Source organism: Delphinapterus leucas, chromosome 4, assembly GCF_059928025.1.
Source record: "Delphinapterus leucas isolate spDelLeu-1000000601 "Yukka" chromosome 4, BTC_Dleu_Yukka2, whole genome shotgun sequence".
Classification (NCBI taxonomy): Eukaryota; Metazoa; Chordata; class Mammalia; order Artiodactyla; family Monodontidae; genus Delphinapterus; species Delphinapterus leucas.
In genome coordinates, this window is record NC_143132.1 from 75,077,423 (window position 1) to 75,103,994 (window position 26,572).

The 26,572-nt window shown below is 37.9% G+C and overlaps 1 protein-coding gene across 1 annotated transcript in view; it reads left to right on the top strand.

The window, feature by feature from the left end:
- Positions 1-26,572, top strand: part of ATP13A4 (ATPase 13A4) — a 153,500-nt gene that overhangs the window by 83,546 nt on the left and 43,382 nt on the right. The window contains exons 8-13 of the mRNA XM_089910672.1: positions 2,149-2,218; positions 17,860-17,994; positions 20,344-20,514; positions 21,375-21,532; positions 22,142-22,330; positions 25,324-25,385. Coding sequence (XP_089766798.1) covers positions 2,149-2,218; positions 17,860-17,994; positions 20,344-20,514; positions 21,375-21,532; positions 22,142-22,330; positions 25,324-25,385 — 785 coding nt within the window. The remainder of the gene's footprint in view (positions 1-2,148; positions 2,219-17,859; positions 17,995-20,343; positions 20,515-21,374; positions 21,533-22,141; positions 22,331-25,323; positions 25,386-26,572) is intronic.

The window sequence follows — 26,572 nt, forward strand, 5'->3', positions numbered from 1 at the left end:
GTTTTATACAAATGGAAGTATACTATTATATACACTGTTATGCACTTGCATTTTTCACCTAATGTATCTTAAATATCTTTCTGTATCTGCACAAATATATTTTCTCTAAATGTACCATGATTTTAAAACCAGTCTTATATTGATGGATATTTAGGCTGTTTCTAGTCTTTTGCTATTAAAACAATGCTTCATTGAGGATATTTGCATATATATCTTTTCATACATCCACATATATGTGTTTGCAAATATGTATAAATCACAAGTATATATAATTTATATTACATGTAAATGTGTGTATAACATATCTGTATTGATACAGAGATATAAATTTTCTGTATTTGAAATTGCTTAATCATAAGCTAAATATATTTTTTACTAGACATTGTCAAATGCCTCTTAAACAAGTAATGCCAATATACACTCCTCCCGAGAGTACATGAGTGTTTATTTTCCTTATTTTTGCCAATATAAATGAAAACAGAATTTCATAACTATAATAGCATGTTTTCCATTGTGAGTTGAGCACTTGCTCGTGTTTTAAGCTATTTGTATTTCTTTTACTGTGAACCGTATTCATGTCCCTCATTCATTTTTATTGAGTGGTTGGTCTTTTGCTTGCCGATTTCATGATTCCCCTCCCAGTGTATACTTTCTTCCACAGCGTAGATTTCACTAAACCTCTCAGTTGCATTTGGCATTGTTAACTGCTCCCGAGCTTTCCCTTTGGCTTCAGTGACAACACACTCTCCACCTCTCTAGCTGCTCTTCCATTCTCTTTTTATAGTTCATCCTCCTCTACCTGGCTTTTTAAAAAAATGGGTGTCTCATATCAAAACAATATGAAAATGTGTACCACATAAAGGCTCCCTCTTCCTCCACCCCTCCACTTATGCAACCAGTTTTTAGTTTCTTGGGCATTCTTCCAAAAATTTTTTGGAATATACATCTATTTTGTTTTCCTTTCTTATGTTAGAGGGAGCATAATTACACTATTTCCTACCTAGCTTTACTATTATTATTAATAATACTGTCTTGATGGTCTTTTCAAGTGAGTACATTGAGCCTTCATTATTCTTATACTGCATATACTAATGACTTCTAAAGGCATATGCTAATGACTTTCAAATTTATATATGTATTTTAAGTCCAAATATCTCTTTTGAGTTGAGACACATAGATTCAACAACCTATTTGATTCAGTGTCACTTCTTCAGGGAAGATTTCTATTGGTTTATTAGCTATATATGCTCCAAAAACACCTTATTGTTTTCATTTTATTGTTGATTGCAGTGATATATTTATGTGTGTGATTATTTGATTAAATGTATTTACCCAGTAGGTTGTAAATTCTTGATGCTAAGAATCATATCTGTTTTGTTGACCATTCCACCCCAACTTCTCAGCATAAAGGTTGTTCAATAAATGTTGAGTGAATGTATGAATGAATAAAAGAATAAGTTAATAGCAGAACACTCTTTCACCTTATATGATTCTGTTAATCATTCTTAGGACATATTAATCAGATTTGTAAATGATTTGAAGCTAGGAGATTAAGGGAGAGTCTTAAATGACAAAATCAGAATAAAAAAATGAAAACACTAAATGATTGGGAATTTATAATCCCCAGGACCATGTAAAAGGTCTTTCACACAATAATTTCTTAATAAATGTGAAATCAAATATAATTGTATTATTATTTTTGTCTCCTCTTATTTATTCACTCTCAATGTCCCATATATTTCACATATTAAAACTGCAAATACTATGAGGGAATAACAGGAACAATCAAACTCCTTATGAAGTTAGATTAGGAACTCTGATATGCGATAACCCCAAACTGAAATAATGCTTGGTTCTTGAAACTATTTAGGTATAAACATAAATGTTGAATGATCAAAGTTCTTTTGAGTGGACAGAGCATGCTGGGAACTTCCTTTCTATTAAACAACACGTACTTCTTATCACTGGCTGAAGAGCACCACAAGTTGGATGCTTTTTCAGTTGAGTAGGAGGCTACTCAGTCTTGTTTTTAAACAGTACATTCAGTTGGCTCCATCTTTAAAGAAGGCTAACACTTTACTGAATAATATCTGGGACCTATCCTCAAATAGACAAGGCTTTTAAAAATTTTCTATTCTTCTTTTTCAGCAATCTGTAAAGCTCCACCATTTAGTTGAGTCACATAATAGCATTACAGTCTCTGTATGTGAGAAAAAGGGTAAGTCACTTCATTTTAGATCTGTGTGTTGTCCATATGAAATGAGAAAAGGATTTAAATTTGTATTTCTGATTGTTCCTACTACTCTCATCTTCACATGTATCTTTTCCTGTGCATTTACTTAAAGGGGTGGGGAAGTGGAGACTTTTTTCACCTTTTAAAAAAACATTGAGGTAAAACTGACATACAATAAGCTGAATTCAAGTGTACAATTTGATAGGTTTTGACATGTGTACCTACTTATGAAACTATCACCACAATAAAGGTGACTGTCCATCCCCCCTAAAAGTTGCCTTGTGCCTGTTTGTAATCTTCCCTTTCAATTTCTCACAATTTCATCCCCATCCTCAGGCAACCACTTTGCATGTTTAGAATATTTTATAAATGGTATTGTATAGTATGCATTTTTTGGTCTTTTATAGTATATTTTGGATTAATTTTTTGGGGATCGAAGTTCATAATAATTTTGAAGTTCATCCATTTTGTTAAGAACATCAATAGTTTATTTCTTTTTATTTTTGAGTGAATTCCATTGTCCAGATAGACCAGTTTGTTCATTCATTCATTTGTTGATGGAAATTTGGGTTATTTCCAGTTAGGGGCTATTACAAATAATGCCACTTGAACATTTGGGTTCAAGTCTTTCTACGGACATACACTTTCAGTTCTTATTTTCTAGGGAAAATACCTAACTGTGGAATGGCTGGATCATATGATAAGTAAATATTTAACTTTTAAAGAAACCGCCAAACTGTTTTCCAAAGTGGTTGTGCTCTTTTACATTCCCACCAGCAATGTGTAAGAGCTCCAGTTGCTCCGCATTCTTGCCACTGCTTGGTATGGTCAGTCTTTTTAATTTTAGCCATTTTAATAGCTGAGGGGTAGTATCTCATTGTTGTTTTAATTTGCATTTTCCTGATGACTAATGACATTGAGCATCTTTTCAAGTTCTTCTTTGCTACTTGTATATCTTCTTTGGTGAGGTATCTGTTTAAATCTTTTCCATATTAGACTGTTTGCTTATTATTAAATTTTGAGTGTTCTTTCTGCATTCTGGATACAAGTCCTTTTTCCAATATGATTTGCAAATATTTTATCCCAGTCTGTAACTTATCATGTCTTTTCATTCCCTTCATAGTGTCTTTAAAAGGGCCGGTGTTTTTACTTTTGTTAAAGTCTAGTTTATCAGTTTTTTCTTTTGTGGATCATGTTTTTTGTCATATCTAAGACATCTTTGCCTAATCCAAGGTCATCAAGATTTTCTACGTTGTCTTCTAGAGGTGTTATAGTTTTAAGTTTTACATTTTCGTCTCTGTTGTATTTTGAAGTTTTTTTTCTTTTTCTTTTTTTTTGGATTGAAGTTCAGTTTTTGCAAGCAGATATCCAAATGTCCCAATACCATATGTTGAAAAGACTGTCCTCTCTCCACTAAATGGTCTTTGCATCTTTGCCAAAAATCAGTTTCCTGTACATGGGTGGATCTATTTCTGGACTCCTTATCCTATTCATCCTATTCTACTGTTCTATTTGCCTGTCTTTATATCAATGCCACATAACGTGGCTTTATAATAAGTCTTGAACTAGAATAATGTTAGTCCTCCAGCTTTGTTCTCTTTCAGAATTATTTTAGCAATATTGGGCTCTTTGCATTTCCATATGACTTTTAGAATCAGCCTGTCAATTTCTACCAAAAGAACATGCTGAGATTTTGATTGGGATTGTGTTGAATCTATAGATCAATTTGTGGAAAACTGATATGTTAACAATTTTGGGTCTTGTGACCTGCAGACATGGTGTATCTGCATTTATTTGTCTTTGATTTCTCTCAGCAGTGTTTTGTAGTTTTCATTGTACAGTTGTTCACTCTTCCTCAGATTTATTTTTAAATATTTCATATTTTGATGCTATTTAAATGATATTTTAAATGTAAATGTCCCATTGTTCATTTGCTAGTAGTTCCCTCATATGCATGTACTGATTACTAGTCTGCTGAATACTAAAAAGGGACCTCTGTGGGCCTTTGGGGCTCTCCCTCTGGGCAATTACTTTCTCTCCAGTACTCTGTTCTGTGAACTCAAGATGCCTTCATCTCCATAGACTTTTATCTCTGTTCTAAACTAAGAGTCTTCTGGACTTTGTCTGGGTTCCGCCTCCTTCATAGTGGCCTGGAAACCCTCTACAGGCAGTAAGCTGCAGGGCATCTTCATTTGTTTCCCATTTCTTTTGTTGCTTATATTTCGTGTCTAAAACCATTGTTTCATATATTTTGTATGACTTTTGGTTGTTTCATGTGGGAAGATAAATTTGCTCCTTTTTGCTATATCTTTGCTAGAAGTGAATTTTCACCTTTTAAAAATGTCCTGAAATGTAAAGTTACATAAAAATGTAACTTTCTATGATGAAACACTTTACATATAATAGTGGAGAGAATACAATAATGAAACCCTATGTACCTATCACCCAGACTCAATTATTATCAAGTCACTGAATGTGTTTTCATCAGCTCTACTTCCTCCCTCACCCTGGATTATTTTTAAACTATTTCAGATATCATATAATTTCATTTGAAAACATTTCAGTATAGGTCTAAAATATAAAGACTCCTTTTTAATTCCTTTATCACAGCTTTAAAAAAACATAAGAGTGAGGGCAGTGAAGTAGGAGGAACAAGAGAGATTTCTGAAATGGTGTTAAAAGAAAAACAAAAACATAATTTAAAAAATCATCAGTTCTACAGGCAGTATTCAAATTTCCACCAATTGAATCACAAGTGTGTGTATATATACTTATGATATCTATGATATACAATATATATTTATTATATATAATATATATTTTCAAATCAGGACCCAAATAAAGTCCATATACTGCAATTGGTTAAGTTTCAAGTTTATTTTAATTCACACTTTCCCTCCTCCACATCCTATTTTTTTCCTTGAAAATTTTTTGTTGAAGAAAGTAAGTGGCTCATCCTGTGGTTTCCACGGTTTTGAGTGTATTGATTGCATACTCATGGAATAATTTAACATGATTTTCTACTCCTTGTACTTCCTATAAGTTGGTGGTTAGATCTGAGGCTTGAGTTTTTGGCAAGAGTACTTTATAATTGGTATTGTGTATTTCTAATAGGAGGTACGTAATATTTGTCTTTTTCTTGTGATATTAACAGACATAAATCTTCATGACCCAGATTTATTATTTCATTGAGTTTAAAATATATTCCATCTTCATACATTAAGTGGAATATTTCCATAAAGAGAGACACGCTTCTTCAACCATTTCATTACCCTGAGATTCAGTTTGTTTCAGGATAAATATCTGACTATTTCTCCTTATTTACCAGCTTTCAAAATAATGGGTTGATCTTTTAGCATTTTCTAAAGGCTTTAAAAAAATTTTAGTGTCATTATACATGTATAATTTTAACATGGTTGGGATATTTTCATCCGCTGCAGGTTTTATTCTTGTTGTTCAAGATGCCCATCTTTGGCCTTTCAGAACCTTTTCATGTTGACTCTTGAATTCATTTGACATGACCCCAGTAATCTTTGAAAATTGTATTGCTTTCTGGTATGATAAGCTGTTCCAAGTTCATCTTGGACAATTCCTGCTCCAAACCTGGACACATCCAATTTTCCAAAGACCTCTTACATATGGTACTTAGAGACATCAGTCAGAGTGTTAGGAATGCTCATTTCTGTGGTGTTAGTCATTGTTCCCAGGCCTTTTCAGAAGACATACCTAGAAAATAATATTCTAAAGATAAATGTGAATTATGAGCTCATACTGACATTTCCAGATTAAGTTTAGAACTAAGGGTTTTTAACTTAACTTTGTTGATTGTCCTTCTAGTTCTCCTTTCTCCATACCAAAAGTCCTGATTCTCAATTACAGCAACAAATTACTCATTTGCTTTATCCCATTACACATAGTAATCTCAGAGTAACAAACCAACACACCCAGCAACAATATGATTCCTAAAAACAATTTAAGAATTTTTTTAAAGTTCTTTTTTTCTCCTGTTTGTGATACACCATGAGGAAGGTACAAATTATACTTGAAAATATATGTTTTAAAGTCACTCAAAATAATTCTTCTCTGTATGGTTATGCCAACAACAGTTATGTTCACAACTAGGTGAACAACAGGTTCACCTCATTTATTCTGTTTTAGCCTTTTAATGTTAGCTTTTCAAATTTATTTTTGTGTTAGTTTGTGTAGTTACTATATAAAATATCTATATGATTTGAAAGTTAAATCCATAAAACAAAAGACATTCAGGGGAGTCAATTTCCTAACCTTCCTTCTGTACCTGTGTACTCATACTCTCAATAGTAATCATTTAAAAAAATTTTTACATTCAAAAATACAAATTATAGATAATATTCATAGTGACATAGTATATATACAGAATAGGATATATACATATACTGCTGCTTTTTAGATTGCAGGGGTGAATCCTACACATTTAACTTATATTTCCTGGTGTGTATGCTACATACTTAATGATGTTTCCCAGGGACCCTTTCAGAGCAGTATATATAGATATTCTTCATTCATATTTCAGCTGCGTAATACTCTCTTGTATGGAGGAACCATTGTTTATTCAGTAAGTTCTCTGTTGAAGGATTCTTTCCCAGCCTTTTACTATAATGAATAATGCTGTAATAAAAAGCCTTGTGCATTTATCTTTCCATATTTTTCCAGTCTATCTTTGACATAGATTTTGAGAAGTAAAATTGCTGAGTTAAATAATAAATGCATATGTATTTTTGATGGAGAGATATTGCCAAATTTCTTTCCATAGACAAGGTACCAGTTTTCATTCGTACCAGAAATGTGTGAAAGTACCTGTTTCCTCATAATCTTGCCAACAGAATATACTGACAAACTTTTAGATTTTTCTAATCAGATTAGGTGAGCAATGCTATTTCATGTATGGTTCTCTGTGTTTTTTTCTTTCTTTTCTTTTTCCCTATGAAGTAATTTACAACATACAGAAAAGCCACAAGAGTAGATCAAATAACTTTTTTCTTGAACCATTTGAAAATAAGTGGCTCCATGACTCCCACATGCTTTAGTGTATATTTCTCAAAGATATGAGCATTCTTCTATGTAACAACAATTCAAACATTAATATCAGACAGTTAATATTGATATTAGTACCAAAGAATGCTCAGTCCCATTCCAATTTTGTAATTGTCTTAATAATGTTCTTTATAAGAAAGGACCCAAGATCACCGAATACTGTTGTTTGCCATATCTCTTTAATCTTTCCTTGACTTTCACGACCTTGACTCTTCCCACTTTGGTTATTTTGTAGAATGTCCCTCAACATGGATTTGCCTGATATTCCCTTACAGTTAAATTCAGCTTACGCTATTTTGGCTGGAATATTACAAAAGTGATGCCATGTTCTCTTAGGTGGTACATAATTTAAACTTGTCCTATTACTGGTGATGTTAACTTGGACTACTTAATTAAATGGTGTCTGTCAGGTTTCTCTATTGTACAGTTACTTTTTTCTCTTTCTAATTAATAGTTATTTTGTTGACATGTACTTTGAGACTTTATAAATAAACAACCCTCATCAAATTTTCACCCACTAGTTTTAGTATCCATTGATGTTTCTTGGCTAGATTAATTATTGCTTTGATAATGGCCAAATGGTGATTTTCTAATTTTCTTTCCTTCTATGATAATTAATTGTCAATTTACTGTAAGAAAAAGCTATCTTTTCTCCTCACTTATTTATTCATTTACTTATGTCATTATGGACTAATGAACTCCTGTTTTATTTGATGGGTTATTGTTCATTATTATTATTCATTACTTTGATGCTCAAATTATTACAGATTTAGGCAGCGAGAGCTCTGTAAGTTGGCTTTGATATCTTCTTGATATGACCCCATTGCTCTCTGAGCACTTCCCTACTTAGTGGCATAGCAGGACATTCTACCTTATATTATTTGTACTTTTCTTGGCTCAGCGTTGTAATCAGCCATTTCTTTAAAGAACCCTAGTTCTTTTTTGAAGGGAAATGAAATTTAGACACCAAAATTTGGGCACTAGGTGTGCACATCATTAGTGGGTTTTCACTGCTCTCAGCCCTCTCAGAGAACAGAATTAGAGCATGTACATATAAAAAAAGACAAGCAAATACATTTGCATGTATTCTTATATACATACACATTCACATCTATATTATTTCTCTATTGAAAACCATCAGTTTACACTCTTGTCTCCAATTCTAGTCCAATACCACAGAGTTCATTCTGGTTTTATTTCTGTTTCTATTTGTAACTTCCTTTCTTCAGTGAGAAACCTGGCTCTCATTAGCCTCATTATATCCAGTTATTGTATCAATCCTGCCTTTCTCACCCTGCTTGGACTCCAATATCTCACACCAGGCCACTGCCACCATGGGGGTCCTTGTCTCCCTCCTTGGGCTCTGACACTCTGCACCAGGCCATGTAAGCACCCATTCATCCATTTTAGGCTCCACCATGTGGTGGGTGCTGCCACCCCCATCCCCACTTCACCCAGCCCCCTGCATGGATGTCTGTCTTGCTTAACCCCCTATAGCTTTGGGCTTTGGGAATGAATAAGGAAGATAAGAAGTAAAGGAAGACTGGAAAGAAGGACAGAAAGCAGAAAGGAAGGACAGATTTTTCAATTTTCTTATTATGAGTAAGAATGAATATCTTTTCAAATGTTTAACACCTGTCACTTGTAGTGTGTGTGTGTGTGTGTGTGTGTGTGTGTGTGAACTATATGTTAACATCTCCAGCAATTTTGCTATACAGTCATTTGCTATAGTCTCTTTTTTCTCAAACTCTTTGTTTATTAGGAATATTAATCTTTTGTCTGTAATGTAAGTTTCAAACATGTTCTCTGAATTTGTCATTCGTGCTGAATTTAGGTTTAATAGTATTTTTAATTTATTTGGGAGGGATGGTGGTTGTATTTGGTTATACAGCAGCTATGGCCACTGAGCAGTATCCTGAGGCTTGGGTCTCTAATAAAGTTGTGTTAGGGGGCTTTCTTTTAGGTTTAATGGTGGAGTTTTTAGTGGTGTTGTATATTTTATGGGGTGAAAAAATAAGTTTTGTGTTTGAGTTTAATGGGTTGGGGGATTGAGTTGTTTATGATGTAGGAGAGTCTGGGGTTTTTAGTGAGGAGATTACAGGGATTGCTGCTTTGTACAGTTATGGTACTTGGTTAGTTGTTGTTACTGGTTGATCATTGTTCATTGGTGTTGTGGTTATTATGGAGATTACTCGAGGCAATTAAATAATATTAAGGTAAGGGCTATGGTGATGAGAAAGGATAGGAAGTATAATTTGATGAGGCCTTTTTGGTTTGAAGTTAGCAGGGAGGCCTTTAGTTGGATGTAGGCTGTGGTTTTTGGTAGTATGACTTCTATTCAGGTTAGGTCTAGTAGAGAGGTTGCGAGTTTTTGGCTTATTGTCAGGACTAGGTGAGGAGGTAGACGATGTATGATAGTGGGAAAATAACCTAGTAGAGTGGAGAAATTGGTAGCGCTTGATGGGTGTGGGTATTTTAAGTTTTTTGAATAGGTGTTGATTTCGAATGCGAGGATAAAGCCTAGGATTGTTATTATAAGGGCTGTTAATTTTAGGTGTAGAGGTATTGTTATTAAAGGGGTAGTTATTGGGGGTATGTTGTTGGAGAGGATGAATCCGGCGAAGATGCTTCTGATTAATAGGCGTTTGATGGGGTTGATTAATAAAGGGTTAGTCTCATTAATGCTTATGAGAGGGGGGAAGCGGGGTTGTTCTAGTAGGGTAAGGAAGATAATGCGGGTGCTGTAAATAGCTGTTAGGGAGGTGGCGATTAGTGTTAATAGTAGGGCTCAGGCGTTGGTATAAGACGAAGTGGCGGCTTCGATGATGAGGTCTTTGGAGTAAAATCCTGTGAGGAATGGCATCCCTGTTAGTGCGAGGCAGCCAGTGATAAGGGCAGTTGTGGTAAAGGGGAGGATTTTGTATAGTCCACCTATTTTTCGAATGTCTTGTTCATTGTTTAGATTGTGGATGATGGAGCCAGAACATAGGAATAATATAGCTTTGAAAAAAGCGTGTGTACAGATATGCAGGAATGCTAGGTGAGGTTGGTTGAGGCCGATAGTTACTATTATTAAGCCGAGTTGGCTGGAGGTGGAGAAAGCAATAATTTTTTTGATGTCATTTTGGGTTAGAGCACAGATGACTGTGAATAGGGTAGTGAGGGCGCCTAGAGAAAGTACTATTGTTTGAATGGGTTTGTTGTTTTCTATTAGAGGATAGAATCGGATAAGTAGGAAAATTCCTGCCACAACTATTGTGCTTGAGTGAAGTAGGGCTGATACTGGAGTGGGGCCTTCTATTGCTGAGGGTAATCAGGGGTGTAGTCCAAACTGGGCTGATTTTCCAGCTGCAGCTAGTGTGAGTCCTATGAGGGGGATGTTTGAGGAGCTTTGGTTGAGTATAAAGATTTGTTGTAGGTCTCATGCGTTTGTGTTAGATAAGAATCAGGCTATAGATAGAAGGAATCCGATATCTCCAATGCGGTTATATAGGATTGCTTGGAGGGCGGCTGTGTTGGCGTCTGATCGTCCGAATCATCAGCCAATTAATAGGAAGGATATGATTCCCACCCCTTCTCACCCAATAAACAATTGGAAAAGGTTGTTGGCTGTGGTGAGAATAAGTATAGTAATAAGGAAAATAAGTAAATATTTGAAGAATTGGTTAATGTTAGGATCCGAGTGCATGTATCAGATTGAGAATTCTATGATGGACCATGTAATAAATAATGCTACAGGTATGAATATAAGTGAGAAGTAGTCTATTTTAAAGCTGAGGGATAGTTTGAGGGTGTGGATAGTAATTCAGTGTCAGCTTGAAATGAGTGTTTCTTGGTTTGTGTGGATGAATATTGTTGTGGGAATTAGGCTGGTGATAAAGGCAAGTAAGGTTATGTTTTTTACATAATGTTGGTACTTGTTGTTCTTATAGAAATTTGTGCTAGATGCTATAATAGGGGTAGTTAGTATAAATAGTGTGAGTAGGGTGGAGGAAGTGAATAGGTTTATTACTTTTATTTGGAGTTGCACCAATTTTTTGGTTCCTAAGACCAATGGATAGCTGTTATCCTTTAAAAGTTTGAAAAAGCCACATTATTAGGTGGGGGGCATGAATTAGCAGTTCTTGCAACACTTTTTCGGTAAGTAAGAAGTTTTGTCCTCTGTTTTTAGCTTCACGGGCTAATGTTTTTTTAAACTATACTTACAGTAAAGGAACCCTAGAATGATTTTAGGGTTTAGTGATAGGAGTAGTAGGGGGATAATGTGCAGGGCTACTAAGGCGTGCTCTCGTGTAAAGGAGGGAGTGAGATTATTGATGTGATGTGTGTGTTTGCCGCGTTGTGTTATGATTAGTATATATAAGGAGTAGAGGGCTGTAATTAGGATATTTGTTGCTATGAGGATAATGGTGAGGTTCGATCATGAGAAGGTTGATGTAATTACAAGTAGCTCTCCAATCAGGTTAATGGTAGGGGGTAGGGCGAGGTTCGCTAGACATGCTAGTAGTCATCAGGTAGCTATTAGTGGGAGAAAGATCTGTAGGCCTCGTGTTAAGATTATGGTTCGGCTGTGAGTTCGTTCGTAGTTTGAGTTTGCTAGACAGAATAATATAGAGGATGTAAGGCCGTGGGCGATTATTAGGGCAGTGGCTCCTATGTAGCTTCAAGGCGTTTGGATGAGGGTGGCTGTGATGACGAGTGCTATGTGGCTGATTGAGGAGTATGCGATTAGTGATTTTAGGTCTGTTTGGCGTAAGCAGATAGAGCTGGTTATAATTATTCCTCATAGAGATAGTACAAGGAAGGGATAAGCTATGTGTTCTGTTATGGGGTTGAGGATTGATGTGATCCGTAGTATACCATAGCCTCCGAGTTTTAATAATACGGCTGCAAGTACTATTGAGCCTGCAATAGGGGCCTCTACATGTGCTTTAGGCAATCAGAGGTGTAGACCATATAGAGGTATTTTTACTAGGAAAGCTAGCATGTAGGCTAGTCATATGAGGGTGTTAGATCAGGAAATAGGAAGTGGTTGGGCTCAGTATTGTAGTAGTAGGAAGTTCAGGGAGCCTAGTGTATTTTGTAAGTATGTTAATGCAACTAGTAATGGAAGAGACCCTATGAGTGTGTAGAATAGGAAGTAGAGTCCTGCATTGAGTCGTTCTGGTTGGTTGCCTCAGCGGGTGATGATGATGAGGGTGGGGATTAGTGTGGATTCAAATGTGATGTAAAATATAATTAGTTCTGTGGCGGTGAAGGTTATGATTAGAAGGGTTTGTAGTATGATTAGTATTGTGGTGTAGAGTTTTTTTCGGGTAAGCGGTTCTTTTATAAGGTGCGATTGACTTGCTATTAGTGCTAACGGTAGGAGTCATATTGTTAATATTAAGAGTGGTGCAGAAAGGGAATCAGAGAAAAATGTCAAGGAGTAGTTAAGACTGTTATCGTTAAATTGGTTAAGTAGGAGTAGGCTTGTAAAGCTGATTAGTAAGCTGTGGGTTGTGGTGTTAATTCAGATGAATTTGTTTTTTGATAATCAAGTTAAGGGTATTAGTATGATAGTAGGGATAATGAATTTTAGCATTGGAGGAGGTTGAGATTTTGTACATAGTCGGTACCATATGTGTTGGAGATTATAACTAATAAGGCTAGTCCGATAGCTGCTTCACAGGCTGCGAATACTAAGAGGATGATTGATATTACGTTGGCTAGGGTGAAGTGTGAGTTTAAGATTGTGAGGGTTGCTAGGATGAATAGTGATAATATTATGCCTTCTAAACATAGTAATGCGGATATTAGGTGAGATCGATATATTAGTAGGCCCGTGAGAGATATGATAAAGGCTACTAGGATATTAATATGGACTAAGGACATTTGGTACTTGTGAATTTAAATCACAGTCTAGTGGGTCGAAATCACTCATTTTATTTTAAACTAAGTGCCATATTTGTCTCATTCCAGGCCTTTTTGGGCTCATTCATAGGCTAGGCTAGCTGCTAGTAGGGAGATTAAGAGTAAGGTCGTAGGGAGTATGTTTGTTAGGTTGTTTGTTTGAATTGCTCAGGGTAAAGGGAGTAGGAGAGCAATTTCTAGTTCGAAGAGGAGAAAAGTGATTGCTACTAGGAAGAATTTTATGGAGAAGGGTAGGCGAGCAGATCCTATAGTGTCAAAGCCACATTCGTAAGGGCTAATTTTTTCTGCATAGGGGTTTAGCTGGGGGAGTCAAAAAGCAATAAGTATGAGTAGTAGAGCTAGGGTTGTGTTTGTCAGTAATGTTAATAGAAAGTTTATTGTTCTTTTTCGGGGTATACCGAAACTAACTGATTGGAAGTCAGTTGTACTTGTTAATACTAAAAGGACTATGAACCTCATCAATAGATGGAGACATAGAGGAATAGCCATACAACGTCTACGAAGTGTCAGTATCAAGCAGCGGCTTCGAAGCCGAAGTGGTGATTTGATGTGAAGTGGAATATTAATTGACGCATGAAACAGACAATGAGGAAAGTAGATCCGATGATGACATGTAATCCATGGAAGCCTGTGGCTACAAAGAATGTAGATCCATAGACTCCATCTGAGATTGTGAATGGGGCTTCGTAATATTCTGATGCTTGAAGTAGGGTGAAATAGAGGCCAAGTATGATTGTGATGAGAAGGGCTTGGAGTGTATGTTTACGACTACCTTCTATGAGACTATGGTGGGCTCAAGTAATAGATACGCCGGAGGCTAATAATACAGAGGTATTAAGAAGCGGGACTTCTAGTGGATTTAAAGGATGGATGCCTGTTGGTGGTCAGGAACCACCTAGTTCAGGGGTAGGGGCGAGGCTTGAGTGGTAAAAGGCTCAGAAAAAGCCTGTGAAAAATAGGACTTCTGATAAGATGAATAAGATTATGCCATATCGAAGTCCTTTTTGAACGGTTGGTGTGTGGTGACCCTGGAAAGTGCTTTCTCGGATGATACCTCGTCACCATTGGTATATTGTTAGGGTGTTTGTTAATAGGCTTAGGATTAGTAGGGCTACTGAGTTGAAATGGAATCATATGATTAGACCTGACGTTATAAGAAATGCTGAGAGAGCTCCTGTAAGGGGTCAAGGGCTCGGGTTTACTATGTGGTAGGAGTGGGTTTGGTGGGTCATTATGTATTGTCTTGCAGGTATAGGCTTACTAGTAAGGTGAATACGTAGGCTTGGATTAGGGCTACAGCGAATTCGAGAATAGCTAATAGAGTAAGGATGGTGAATGTAATGAAGGCTGTGAATAAACTGATATTTATTAGTGCAAGGGTTGTGCTTCCAATTAGATGCAGTAACAGGTGGCCTGCTGTGATGTTGGCTGTTAGTCGTACTGCTAGGGCTAAAGGTTGAATAAATAGACTGATAGTTTCGATTATCACTAGTATAGGGATTAAGAAGGTTGGGGTGCCTAGTGGTAGAAGGTGGGCTAAGGAAATTTTTGTCTTGTTGCAGAAACCTGTAACAACAGTGCCGGCTCATAGAGGGATAGCCATGCCTAAGTTTATTGAGAGTTGAGCGGTAGGTGTGAATGAGTGGGGTACTATTCCAAGAAGATTTGTGGAAGCAATAAATAAGAAAAGTGAAATAAATATAAGGGATCAGGTTCGTCCTTTAGGGTTATGTGTAATTATTAGTTGTTTTGATGTAAGTTTGGTTAGTCATTGTTGGATAGTGACCATGCGGTTGTTGATTAGTCGATTTGGTGTTGGGAATAGTATTGTGGGGAATATAATAATTAGAGTTGTGATAGGAATACCTAGTATTATTGGGATTGTGAAAGGGGTAAATAGATTTTCGTTCATGTGTAGTTTCAAGGAGTTTGTTGTTTTTGTAATTTGGTAAGTGTTGGTTTGGGGGAAGGTAGGTAGAAGTGTTTTGAGATTTTTAGTTGAAGTAGTGCGAAGAGGGTGAAAATCATGGAGAGAATGGTAAGAAGTCATGTGGATGTATTTAGTTGTGGCATGTCATTAAGGAGAGTGCATAGTTCTCAGTCTTTAACTTAAAAGGTTAACGCTAGTTTAGCTTCTTAATGAGATTATAATATGGATGTAGATCATTTTTCAAAGTCCTCTAAGGGTACTAGTTCGAGAACGATTGGCATAAAGCTGTGGTTTGAGCCGCAAATTTCTGAACACTGTCCATAGAATAGGCCAGGCCGTGTTGATATGAGGGTTGTTTGGTTCAGACGTCCAGGAATTGCATCTGTTTTTAAGCCTAGAGAAGGGACAGCTCATGAGTGTAGTACGTCTTCTGAGGAAACTAGTACTCGGGTTGTTATTTGTATGGGTAGGACCATTCGATTATCTACTTCTAGCAATCGTAGTTCTCCTGGTTTTAGGTCTGAGGTTGGAATTATGTAGGAGTCAAAGTTTAGGTCTTCGTAGTCAGTATATTCATAGCTTCAGTATCATTGATGTCCTATAGTTTTTACAGTCAGAGAAGGGTTGTTAATTTCGTCTATTATGTAGAGGATACGTAGAGAAGGTAGGGCAATTGTGATTAAGATAATGGCTGGGAGGACGGTTCAAATGGTCTCTACTTCTTGGGCGTTTATTGTGTTGGTGTGTGTTAGCTTGGTTGTAAGTATTAGGGTAATAATGTAGAGCACTAGGGAGCTAATTAGGAAGACGATTATTAGTGCGTGATCATGGAATTGCAGGAGTTCTTCTATAACGGGTGATGTTGCGTCTTGTAAGCCTAGTTGAAAGGGATATGCCATGGAGATATACAGGATTTTCACTTGTGACTTAACTTTGACAAAGTTATGTAAGGCTTTACTAATATCTCAGTTATGAAGAAAGACATAGTGGTTATGATGTTGGCTTGAAACCGATTAGAGGGGGTTCGATTCCTTCCTTTCTTGCACTCTTTGGGTTAATGTATACTGGTTCTTCAAATGTATGATATGGTGGAGGACATCCGTTTAATCACTCGAGGTTTGTATAGGTGAGATCTACTGCTGATACTTCTCGTTTGGATGCAAACGCTTCTCAAATAATGAAGACTATTAGTATGACTGCTGTCAGTGAGATGAAAGAGCCTATTGATGAAATGGTGTTTCATGTTGTGTAGGCGTCTGGGTAATCAGAATATCGACGGGGTATTCCAGATAAGCCGAGGAAGTGTTGTGGAAAGAATGTTATATTCACACCTACGAATATGATTACGAATTGAGTTTTTGTCCATGTTGAATTGAGTGTATAGCCTGAAAATAGTGGGAATCAGTGGACGAAACCTCCTATGATGGCGAAGACAGCCCCTATTGAAAGCACATAGTGGAAATGGGCGACTACATAATATGTGTCGTGGAGGATAACGTCTAAGGATGAGTTAGCTAGGATAATACCGGTTAAACCTCCTACTGTGAATAGGAAAATAAAGCCTAGGGCTCATATTAGGGCTGGAGATCATTTAATGTTTCCTCCGTGGAGTGTTGCCAGTCAGCTAAAGACTTTTACCCCTGTGGGAATAGCAATAATTATGGTGGCTGATGTGAAATATGCTCGTGTGTCTACGTCTATTCCGACTGTAAATATGTGGTGAGCTCATACAATGAAACCTAGGAAGCCAATAGAAATCATAGCCCATACCATCCCTATATATCCAAAGGGCTCTTTTTTTCCCGAATAGTAGGTTACGATATGTGAGATTATCCCAAAGCCGGGTAGAATTAGAATATATACTTCGGGGTGACCAAAAAATCAGAACAGGTGTTGATATAGGACTGGGTCGCCTCCTCCTGCAGGGTCGAAAAAGGTTGTGTTTAGGTTTCGATCAGTTAGTAGTATGGTAATTCCGGCTGCTAGGACAGGTAGTGATAATAGGAGTAAGACTGCTGTAATTAAGACTGATCATACGAATAAAGGTGTTTGGTATTGGGTTATAGCGGGTGGTTTTATGTTAATGATAGTTGTAATGAAGTTGATAGCCCCGAGGATTGAAGACACGCCGGCTAGATGTAGAGAGAAAATAGTAAGGTCGACTGAGGCTCCTGCATGTGCTAGATTTCCTGCTAGAGGGGGGTACACAGTTCAGCCTGTGCCTGCGCCGGCTTCAACTATTGAGGATGCTATTAGTAGTAGGAAAGAAGGAGGAAGCAGTCAAAAGCTTATGTTATTTAGACGAGGGAAAGCCATGTCGGGGGCTCCGATTATTAAAGGGACAAGTCAGTTTCCAAACCCTCCAATTATGATGGGCATTACTATAAAGAAGATTATCACGAAGGCGTGGGCTGTTACTAGTACATTATAAATTTGGTCGTCTCCGATAAGTGAGCCAGGTTGGCCTAATTCAGCACGAATTACTGAATGCCTATTTATTTTTTTTTGCCACACAAAGGTTTTTATTTTATGTAATATAATGTATTACCCTTTTTTCTTATAGTTTGCAGATTTCAAATCAATGTTGAGGAATGGCTTCCTTTTTATATATGCCCTGGTTGCTTTTTCATTGATTTCCAATTTAGGTAGATGTTGGACTGTATTTTTGTGGGAAAAAACCTGACTCAACTCTGTCTCCTCACACTTTCAGCTGGAGTCCAGGAGCTGGAATCACGCTTCCTGGTACCTGGAGATCTATTAATTTTGACGGGGAACAAAGTGCAAATGCCGTGTGATGCCATTCTGATAGATGGAAGCTGTGTGGTAGATGAAGGCATGCTGACAGGTATGGTTCTACCTCCTAGCTTACAGCCTCTGCTGGTTCTTCCAGGTTTTTCCTGAATGATAATGGCAAAGCATGGGGTTGCTATGGGACCTTCCTATCCCCACAAATCTTATTAACAGTCCTGCACTGGATGGATCTGAGAGTTCAAATTAAAGCTGCTTTCTAGTACTAGGTTAGATATTACAACCCTGTCATTTTACCTTTAAAGATTTTAGAGGTCATTAGATGTTTCAGAATCATCTGTGACTTTTATGTTTAGCATTTTTCTATAAAATACATCTTCAGAAAAACACGGAGGGTTTGAAAACCATTAATGAAATCCTGAAACACCTCCCCCACAACCCTGCCCCACCCTGGTCAAGGCCAGGCTCTTCCTAGCTTGGTTTGAAAATGTTGATAAGTGGTTGAGGCAGGATTTGCCAAATCTGCTAACTTCAGAATACACACTGGATATTTTGGACTAACTGTGTTTCATTTTTAAATCGCATGCTGGAGCTGGGAGGGACGTCATATCATGGATATGGAAGCTGAGGTTCAGAGAGAAGTGACTTCTCAAGGTCACGGTGCTTTGAGTTCTTACTCACATATGCACTTATGAGAAGATGCTGTGCCTACCTTTCTGTAAGCTAAAGAATCATAAAGCCTTTTTCAGAGATGGAATTGGAGGCTATAAATACGTATTGATGTACAGTACTGTGGTTCCCATTAAAGTCCAAATCGAGTCTATTTCTCCTGGCAGACCGGGAAGGCATTAAATGCAGACAAGAGCACACAGCTCCCTCCTATGTGAACTTACAAAACAAAACAAAACAAAACAGGTGTGACAGGTCAGGTTCCTTTCTCTAGGGAATCCATAGACTGATAAAAATCCTTCCGTGCTGGGACTTTTACAAAGCCAAGTGCAATTTTCCTAATGAAAGTGGCCCTAGTATGCTGGAACATATCCCTGATCTTATACTGTCCTTTCTACAAATGGAGGTGGAGGGCTTCAATAAGCTTTATTCTCTAAGCTTTATTCTTTATTTGGTTACTTTCACAACTCATTCACCACCTTGTATTGCCACTTAACCCACTGAAATCTGCCCCTCCCAGTGTGCTGGGAAGGGTCACAAATGTCCCAATTGGCAAATCCAATGGATTCTTTAAATTTCACATCTTAGTGGCCTATCTGCTGCATTTAACCATTCTGACCATCTCTTCCTTCTGAAAACACTCTTCTAACTTTCCAAGTCAGTGCTGACTCTCCAAGTTCTTCTACCACTGACAATACCATTCAGCTTCCTCCACTTCTCCTCTTCCTCCACCTCTTTGATTTTTGATGTTGTTCAGGGGTCCTGGACCTTTCCTTTTCTCACCTTTCACTCGAACCCTAAGTAATCTTGTCTTTTCCTGTGGCTTTAATTATTGTTTATAAGGTGATGACCTGTGACTAAATATCTCTGGTCAAGGCCTCTCCCCTGAGCTCCAGACCCAAATAAATATCTAACTGCCTACAAAGCATCTCGACATGGTCATTCCACAAGGCATCTCCAAATCAGGGACCGAAAGGCAATTCCTTCCTCCTTCCTCCTATAATCCCTGTGTTGATGATTAATGCTACCCTCTGCTCTTTCTTCCAAGTCAGAAACCAGGAAGCCATTTAGAATTCCTCTGTCCCTATGATCTGCCAATATAAAAATCTCCCCAAGTTTTGTAGCTGCTCAATTTCTTATTTCTCAAAACCAGTGCCTTTTTTCTACTCCTACTGCCAGTTGCCATAGTTCAGACCTTGTCCTCTTTAAGCAGGACTCTTGTGATTTTTTTTCTCAACTGGATATCCAGCCTCCAACCTCATCAGACTTCAATTCATTCCCTGTACTGCAGACAGAGTACACTCTCTTTGTACGTAAATGTCATAGTACTCTCCTGAATCAGACAGCTGAATATCTCCCTATTTCCCTCCTGCCACCAATGCCTATAGAAAAACATTTAAACACTTAAGTATGTGCATGCAGGGCCTTCCACGCTTTGGCTCCTACATAGCTCTCATGGCCTCTCATTTCCCAGACCCCACAACTTGCTATTCCCTAAATCTTTATTTCCAGTCTATTTCAGCATCTCTGTTTCATTTTACAATGCTCATAGTATTTATAATATGACATTATACTTATTTGTTTCCATGGCTGTCTCCCCCTCTGGACTACAAACCTCTTAACAAGAACTATGCTTCTCCTTGTATCCCCTATACCAAGGGTTGTTCCTGCCACATGGCAGCCTCCAAAAATGCCTGCTGTGTGATGAGTTAGTATTTGCATGTTTAAGTGAGTGAAGGCCTCCCACCTCACAAAATGAGATGCTTGTTTTCTGTAGGAGAAAGTATTCCGGTAACTAAAACTCCATTACCTAAGATGGATAGCTCTGTGCCCTGGAAAACACAGAGTGAAGCGGATTACAAACGGCATGTCCTCTTCTGTGGAACAGAGGTTATCCAGGCCAGGGGGGCTTGCTCTGGCACCGTGAAAGCAGTAGTACTGCAGACAGGTTAGTTAGCATCTCCTTCATTTTATTATTTTGATGAAATATTTTTGCTCAATATGTCTAGTGCCTTAAATGAATTAGGTAAGGAGCAGTCTTTAGATGACAGACCCCATATATGTAAATATAGATATTTAAAATGTGAATTGAGCTATGGCCTATACCTTTTAGTAAAAATAATAACATTGATGACAACAATTATTATTCATATGCTTTGTAATTTATAAACTATTTCCACATATCAAATTATCAGAACAAAGATGCCTGTCCTCATTTTGTACATGAATAGGCTGGGGCCTGCACAATTCAAGTGAAGTTTAAAAAGAATCACACAGCCACTCACTGACAGAGCTGGACCTAGAACTTAGGTATTCTAACCCAAAGAACTAATCTCAACTTCTTTCCAGGCAGGACTAGAAACTGAAAACTTGATGATGAAAAGTATTAGAAATTGAATCCATCTGCATTTACTGGGCCATTTAATTTAAATTCGGGTGTTCTGTGCGTGTGTGTGTGTGTGTGTGTGTGTGTGTGTGCATGTCCATGCACACTTACAAATCCTTTCCTTAAAATGAAGCTGTATTTGGAAAAGCTGTGCTCTGCCCCCATACGGTGCTTTCCTATCTCTGGGATGCATTGAAATTAAAAGTATAAGGAAGGAAAGCCAGAGAGGAATAGGCTCTGAAAGAGCTAAGGTATATCCATTCTAGCACTTAGGTATTTGGCCAATTGTCCTTTAATTGCATTTGGGCTTAAGCACTGTTTAAGTATCTCTAGAGAAAACAAAGGCTGTGTTGAGGATTAGAAGAGCACTAACAGTAGTATTTGTCATCCTGAGAGTATGAGGTGTGTGTTTGCTGCTTCAGGATTCAACACTGCAAAGGGGGACCTCGTGAGATCTATTCTGTACCCGAAGCCGATGAATTTTAAGCTCTACAGGGATGCCATCAGGTTCCTCCTGTGCCTCGTAGGGACAGCCACCATCGGGATGATCTATACTTTGTGCGTCTATGTGCTCAGTGGGGTAAACAGCTTTTGTTCTTTTACTACATGCACACGTACACTCATCTATAATTTATACTCTCCATGTTGACCTTAATATAAGTCACAGTTTTCAAACCTGGGAAAGCAAAGCCAAACACTGAAACCTGCTTATATACTCCCAGATGCCCAATATAAGCAATTGATCACCAAGTTCCATAATAGCCATCAGATCTAGTGGGATAAAACAGTTTGTTTATTGAGATATCAACATGCCTCTACTCTTGGACTTTTCCTTACACTATTTTTTCATCTTCAATCTGAGGATGTTTATTCCAATAGTGTAGTATTTTATAGCTGTTAAACGAGGAATTTAAAATAAAACCCAGTGTTGGTGAGATCATGGCAAACTGGTACATTGTTCTCCGCTGGTAGCAGTATGAACTGTTACAAGCTTTTTCATTACACTTTGGCGAAATCTATTGAGAGCCCTAAACATGTTCATACCCTTTAAACCACGTTTGGCCCACTCACATCATTTCTAGGAGCTTGACCTAAAGAAGTAAACAAAAAGGAAGAAAAAAGTCATATGCATAAAAGTGTTCACGGTTGATTTATCTGTAATAGCTAAAGAGGGACTTTATCTTCCCAGGAACCTCCGGAGGAGGTGGTGAAGAAAGCCCTTGATGTCATCACAATTGCGGTTCCTCCCGCTCTACCTGCTGCCCTGACCACAGGCATTATCTATGCCCAGCGGAGGCTGAAGAAGAGAGGCATCTTTTGTATTAGCCCCCAGAGGATTAATGTATGTGGACAATTAAACCTTGTCTGCTTTGACAAGGTATGTGTGTTTCATTCTTATCCTCAGTGACATTTTTATTATCATTGTCATCATGCACAGGTACTTTACACTCTTGTGAGGCAGGAAACATTAGATGTGGGTACTGGGTACCTGACTTCATTTTGTCTCTGGTTGGATGTGTGATCTAGGACAGATACATCTCTTGAGCTCTCAGATTCTAGGGTTTAGAGAAGGAAGAGTAGAGACGGAATAGGTGAATATTTTAGGGTTCTTCCACCTCTAATATTCTATGAAACACAATGAATAGCATTCTGTCCCTCTGTAGTCAATACCCTCATGCAAAGAACAAAATTTAAGACTTTTATTACGGTTACTACTGTATCCCTGATGCTAGGACCGTTACCTGGCACACAGTCAGTGTTCAGTAAGTATTCATTGAATTAATGAATGAATAAAAAAGGAAGAGTTTATTTAGCTGTGTCTTACTATGAGACTTGGTTAAAATAAATCCCCAGTCAATCCCTTACTATATTTTCCCATCTGCAGTGTATTGCTTAAAATAATCCTTGATCCCATGCCAGTTACTCCCAATCAGCCTCTTATTCTACCTTCTCCTGAATATATTCTTTTTGTCTATATACACGTGTGCTGGCATGAAGGTGAGAGCTGTAAGAGGGTAAGATGGAAATGAAGGGCTGTTTTGTCCCTGGGTCTTAATTTATAAAGGTGACTAAGTGACCACAGGCAGAGGTCGATGCCATTGGAAGAAAAGTTTAATGTTACTCACAGTTCCCCTAGACAGAAGAGCCATGTCTCACCAGGCAAGGCCCCAGGAGGAATGCCAGATTTTGATCAGGAAGCAAAGCAGGAGTGAGGGGAGTGCTTGGGTTATGGCCTTTATAGGAGTTTCTGCAGGAAGGGCAAGACAGAGCAGGGTACACAGCTGACAGTTGGCTAGTGTGAATGATTTTGGTGGGCTTTGGGCTATAGGAATGTTCTTTAGTTGTCTTGTAGCTGGCGCTGGGTTGATTAAGTCAGAGAGACTGTTTCCTGGGGAATCTGGTCAGATAGAGAAGGTATGACTCCTTACTGGTTAGTTTGCATATCAAAGGCTTGCTGTTGGTGGAGACCCTGGTTATCTCTAAGAATTGGCTAGCCCCAAGGAGGCAGTCTGTCTGTCAGAAAGGTTTCTTAAGTTAAACTTTTGGTGGTGGGCACACTGTATGGTGTACAGAAGTAGAACTATAATGCTGTGCACACAAAACTTATATAATTTTATTTATAACATATAATGTAAACCACCGTTTTCACAATTAAAAATAGATTTAAAAGAGAGAGAGATTTTGTAACATGTCAAATATCATAATATACAGAAAATTCGAAAAGATATAAAACCCGAGGACATTGTAGGCAGGCGAATGTGGGCAAGGAGTCAGGAGAGCAATAGAGTGTGATTTTGATCAGAGCAGAACATTAGTAACAGGAGAGGGTGTTGTAGACTTCAAATGTATGGCTAAGAAATTTTTACATACTCTTTAGGCAGTGGGGAGCCATTGAAGGTGTTTTCTCTTCTTTTTTTATTGTTGCCTTCCATTTTCTTAATTTATTTTTTATTGTGGCAAAAGATGCATAACATAAAATTTACCGTCTTAACCATTTTTATGTGGCTTTAAGTGTATTCACATTTCTGTGCAACCATCACCACTATCCATCTCCAGAGCTTCTTCCCTCTTCCCAAACGGAAACTCGGTACCCATTAAACTGTACAGTGAAGGTTTTTGAGAGCAGAGAATTAATGGGATCAGAGCTGTATTTTATAATTACTTGAATATCAGAGAGATCTACCAAGAACAGAAGGTTAATATGGCTCTTGCCACCATCTCAATGTTATTTCGTGATCAAACTAGCATCATAAGAAAAGATGTTCTGGTTCTAGGATCATGTTATCCTTGGACTTGGAAAACGAAACAGGGGGTGGGAAAGATAATTGTGATATGAATTTGAATAAAAAATTAAGCAATAATTATGAGCAATTATCATTATTCTCAGCTCTTACTCTATGCCAGACATTAAGTTAAGCACTTTGTAGTGTCTCATTTAATTTTAAAACAACCCTATATGATTATGACCATGTTACTGATAAGGGCTCTGATGTTTAGGGGGATTAAATAATTGGCCCAGGTCACACAGCTGGTGTTTTGGCCCAGTCCAAGCTCTTCATCACTATACCGCACTGAGAGAAATACCAACAAACCCCTTTTTACCAAATAGATGTCAAATAGCAAACTATAATATTTCTTTAGAACAGTGAAAAATTCTACTTCCATTACTTGTTTCTGGTGACATACTTTTAACTTTTGCTATAAGTGCTGGGACTCACCCATTTTAAAAAAATTGTATTGAAGTATATAGTTGATTTACAATGTTGTGTTTAGTTTCTGCTGTATAGCAAAGTGACTCAGCTATACATATATATATTCTTTTTCGTATTCTTTTCCATTACGGTTTATCACAGGATACTGAATATATTTCCCTGTGCTGTACAGTAGGACCCTGTTTTTTATCCATCCTATATATAATAGTTTGCATCTGTTAATCCCAAACTCCCAATCCATCCCTCCGTCACCGCCCCCCTCCTTGGCAACCACGAGGCTGTTCTCTTTATCTGTGGAGACTCACCCATTTTATAGCTCTTAAAAGCAGGCTTACCAAGGACTGTCCCATCCATTCAGTCTTCTGTTAAATTCTCGAAACAAGCCTCTGAAATATGTAAGGCAGGTACCGTTTTCTTCCCTTTATTGCTAAGAACACTAAAGTTCAAAGAGATTAAGTGCCAGCTCGTCACACAACTGCTGTGAGTTCATCAAATCTTCCACCCAGGACTCCAGATACCCACCTTATTGTGTCCTTCCTTGAAGAGCTGATCTTGATCATGTGTTGTGACATATATTTTCCTGTTAAAACATAGCTTATCAGTGTCACTGTGGGGCTGCTGCATCTTCAGAGTCAACCGAGCTCTTGTTTCTGTTTAGACAGGTACCTTAACAAGGGACGGCTTGGATCTCTGGGGAGTCGTGCCCTGTGATAGGAGTGGGTGAGTACTTGGGACCAAATGCATTGTCATTTCTCTTTTCCCAGAACTCTTTGTTTTTCTTCCTGAATACTAATAATGGAAAGATTTTGGCACTGGCTTTGGTGAGCAGTAGTTGCCAGAGTATCTTCATTTAATTTCTCTTCTTGACTACTTCCAAAGCTCACTAAAACGTGCATATTTCCCGCACCCCAGTCCCAGCCCCGGGACACTCACAGAACCCAGGAGATGAAGGGCAAGTTTTGACACTGCATTTAAATCTTTGCTAAAATGTGATTTGCTGTCAGCATATTAGTTCGGGGCCAGTGTGTGTCATTTGGACAGTACCAAGACACTGTCCTTCAAGGAGGTAACATTCCTTGTACAAACTGAAGCCTTTCCATGTGCTAGGAGGAACACTGCCCTGACTTGTAGACACTGAATTTCAGGACGAGGAACATCTGTGGAACCACAGCTAGTGTACTTCATTTTCCTTGGTATTCTAGTTCTGGCAACACTACTTTCTGGCTGCCAGAAACTCCTCTTTTCTGGCCAGAATGGACTCCGTTTTGACAGTTTACAACTTAACGTAGTAAAGATTTCCATGTCCCTCTGCTGGGGCTCTCTTGTTTGAGTTTGCTTCTCTGCCAGCTTTTTCTCCCCACTGCAACTTCCAGCCTGATCAGAACACGAACATATGACAAATTCAGGTTTTGAGGGTTTTTTTTTTTAAATTGAGGTATAGGTGATTTCAGGGTTTTTTAAATTAATTTTTTTGTCTTTTTTGCTTTTGAATTTCATTTTATTTATTTTTTTATACAGCAGGTCCTTATTAGTCATCCATTTTATACACATCAGTACATGCATGTCAATCCCAATCGCCCAATTCATCACACCACCACCCCACCCCCTGCCACTTTCCCCCCTTGGTGTCCATACGTTTGTTCTCTGCATCTGTGTCTCAATTTCTGCCCTGCAAACCAGTTCATCTGTACCATTTTTCTAGGTTCCACATATATGCGTTAACATACAATATTTGCTTTTTTCTTTCTGACTTACTTCACTCAGTATGACAGTCTCTAGATCCATCCACATCCCTACAAATGACCCAATTTCATTCCTTTTTATGGCTGAATAATATTCCATCATATATATGTACCACTTCTTCTTTATCCATTCATCTGTCGATGGGCATTTAGGTTGCTTCCGTG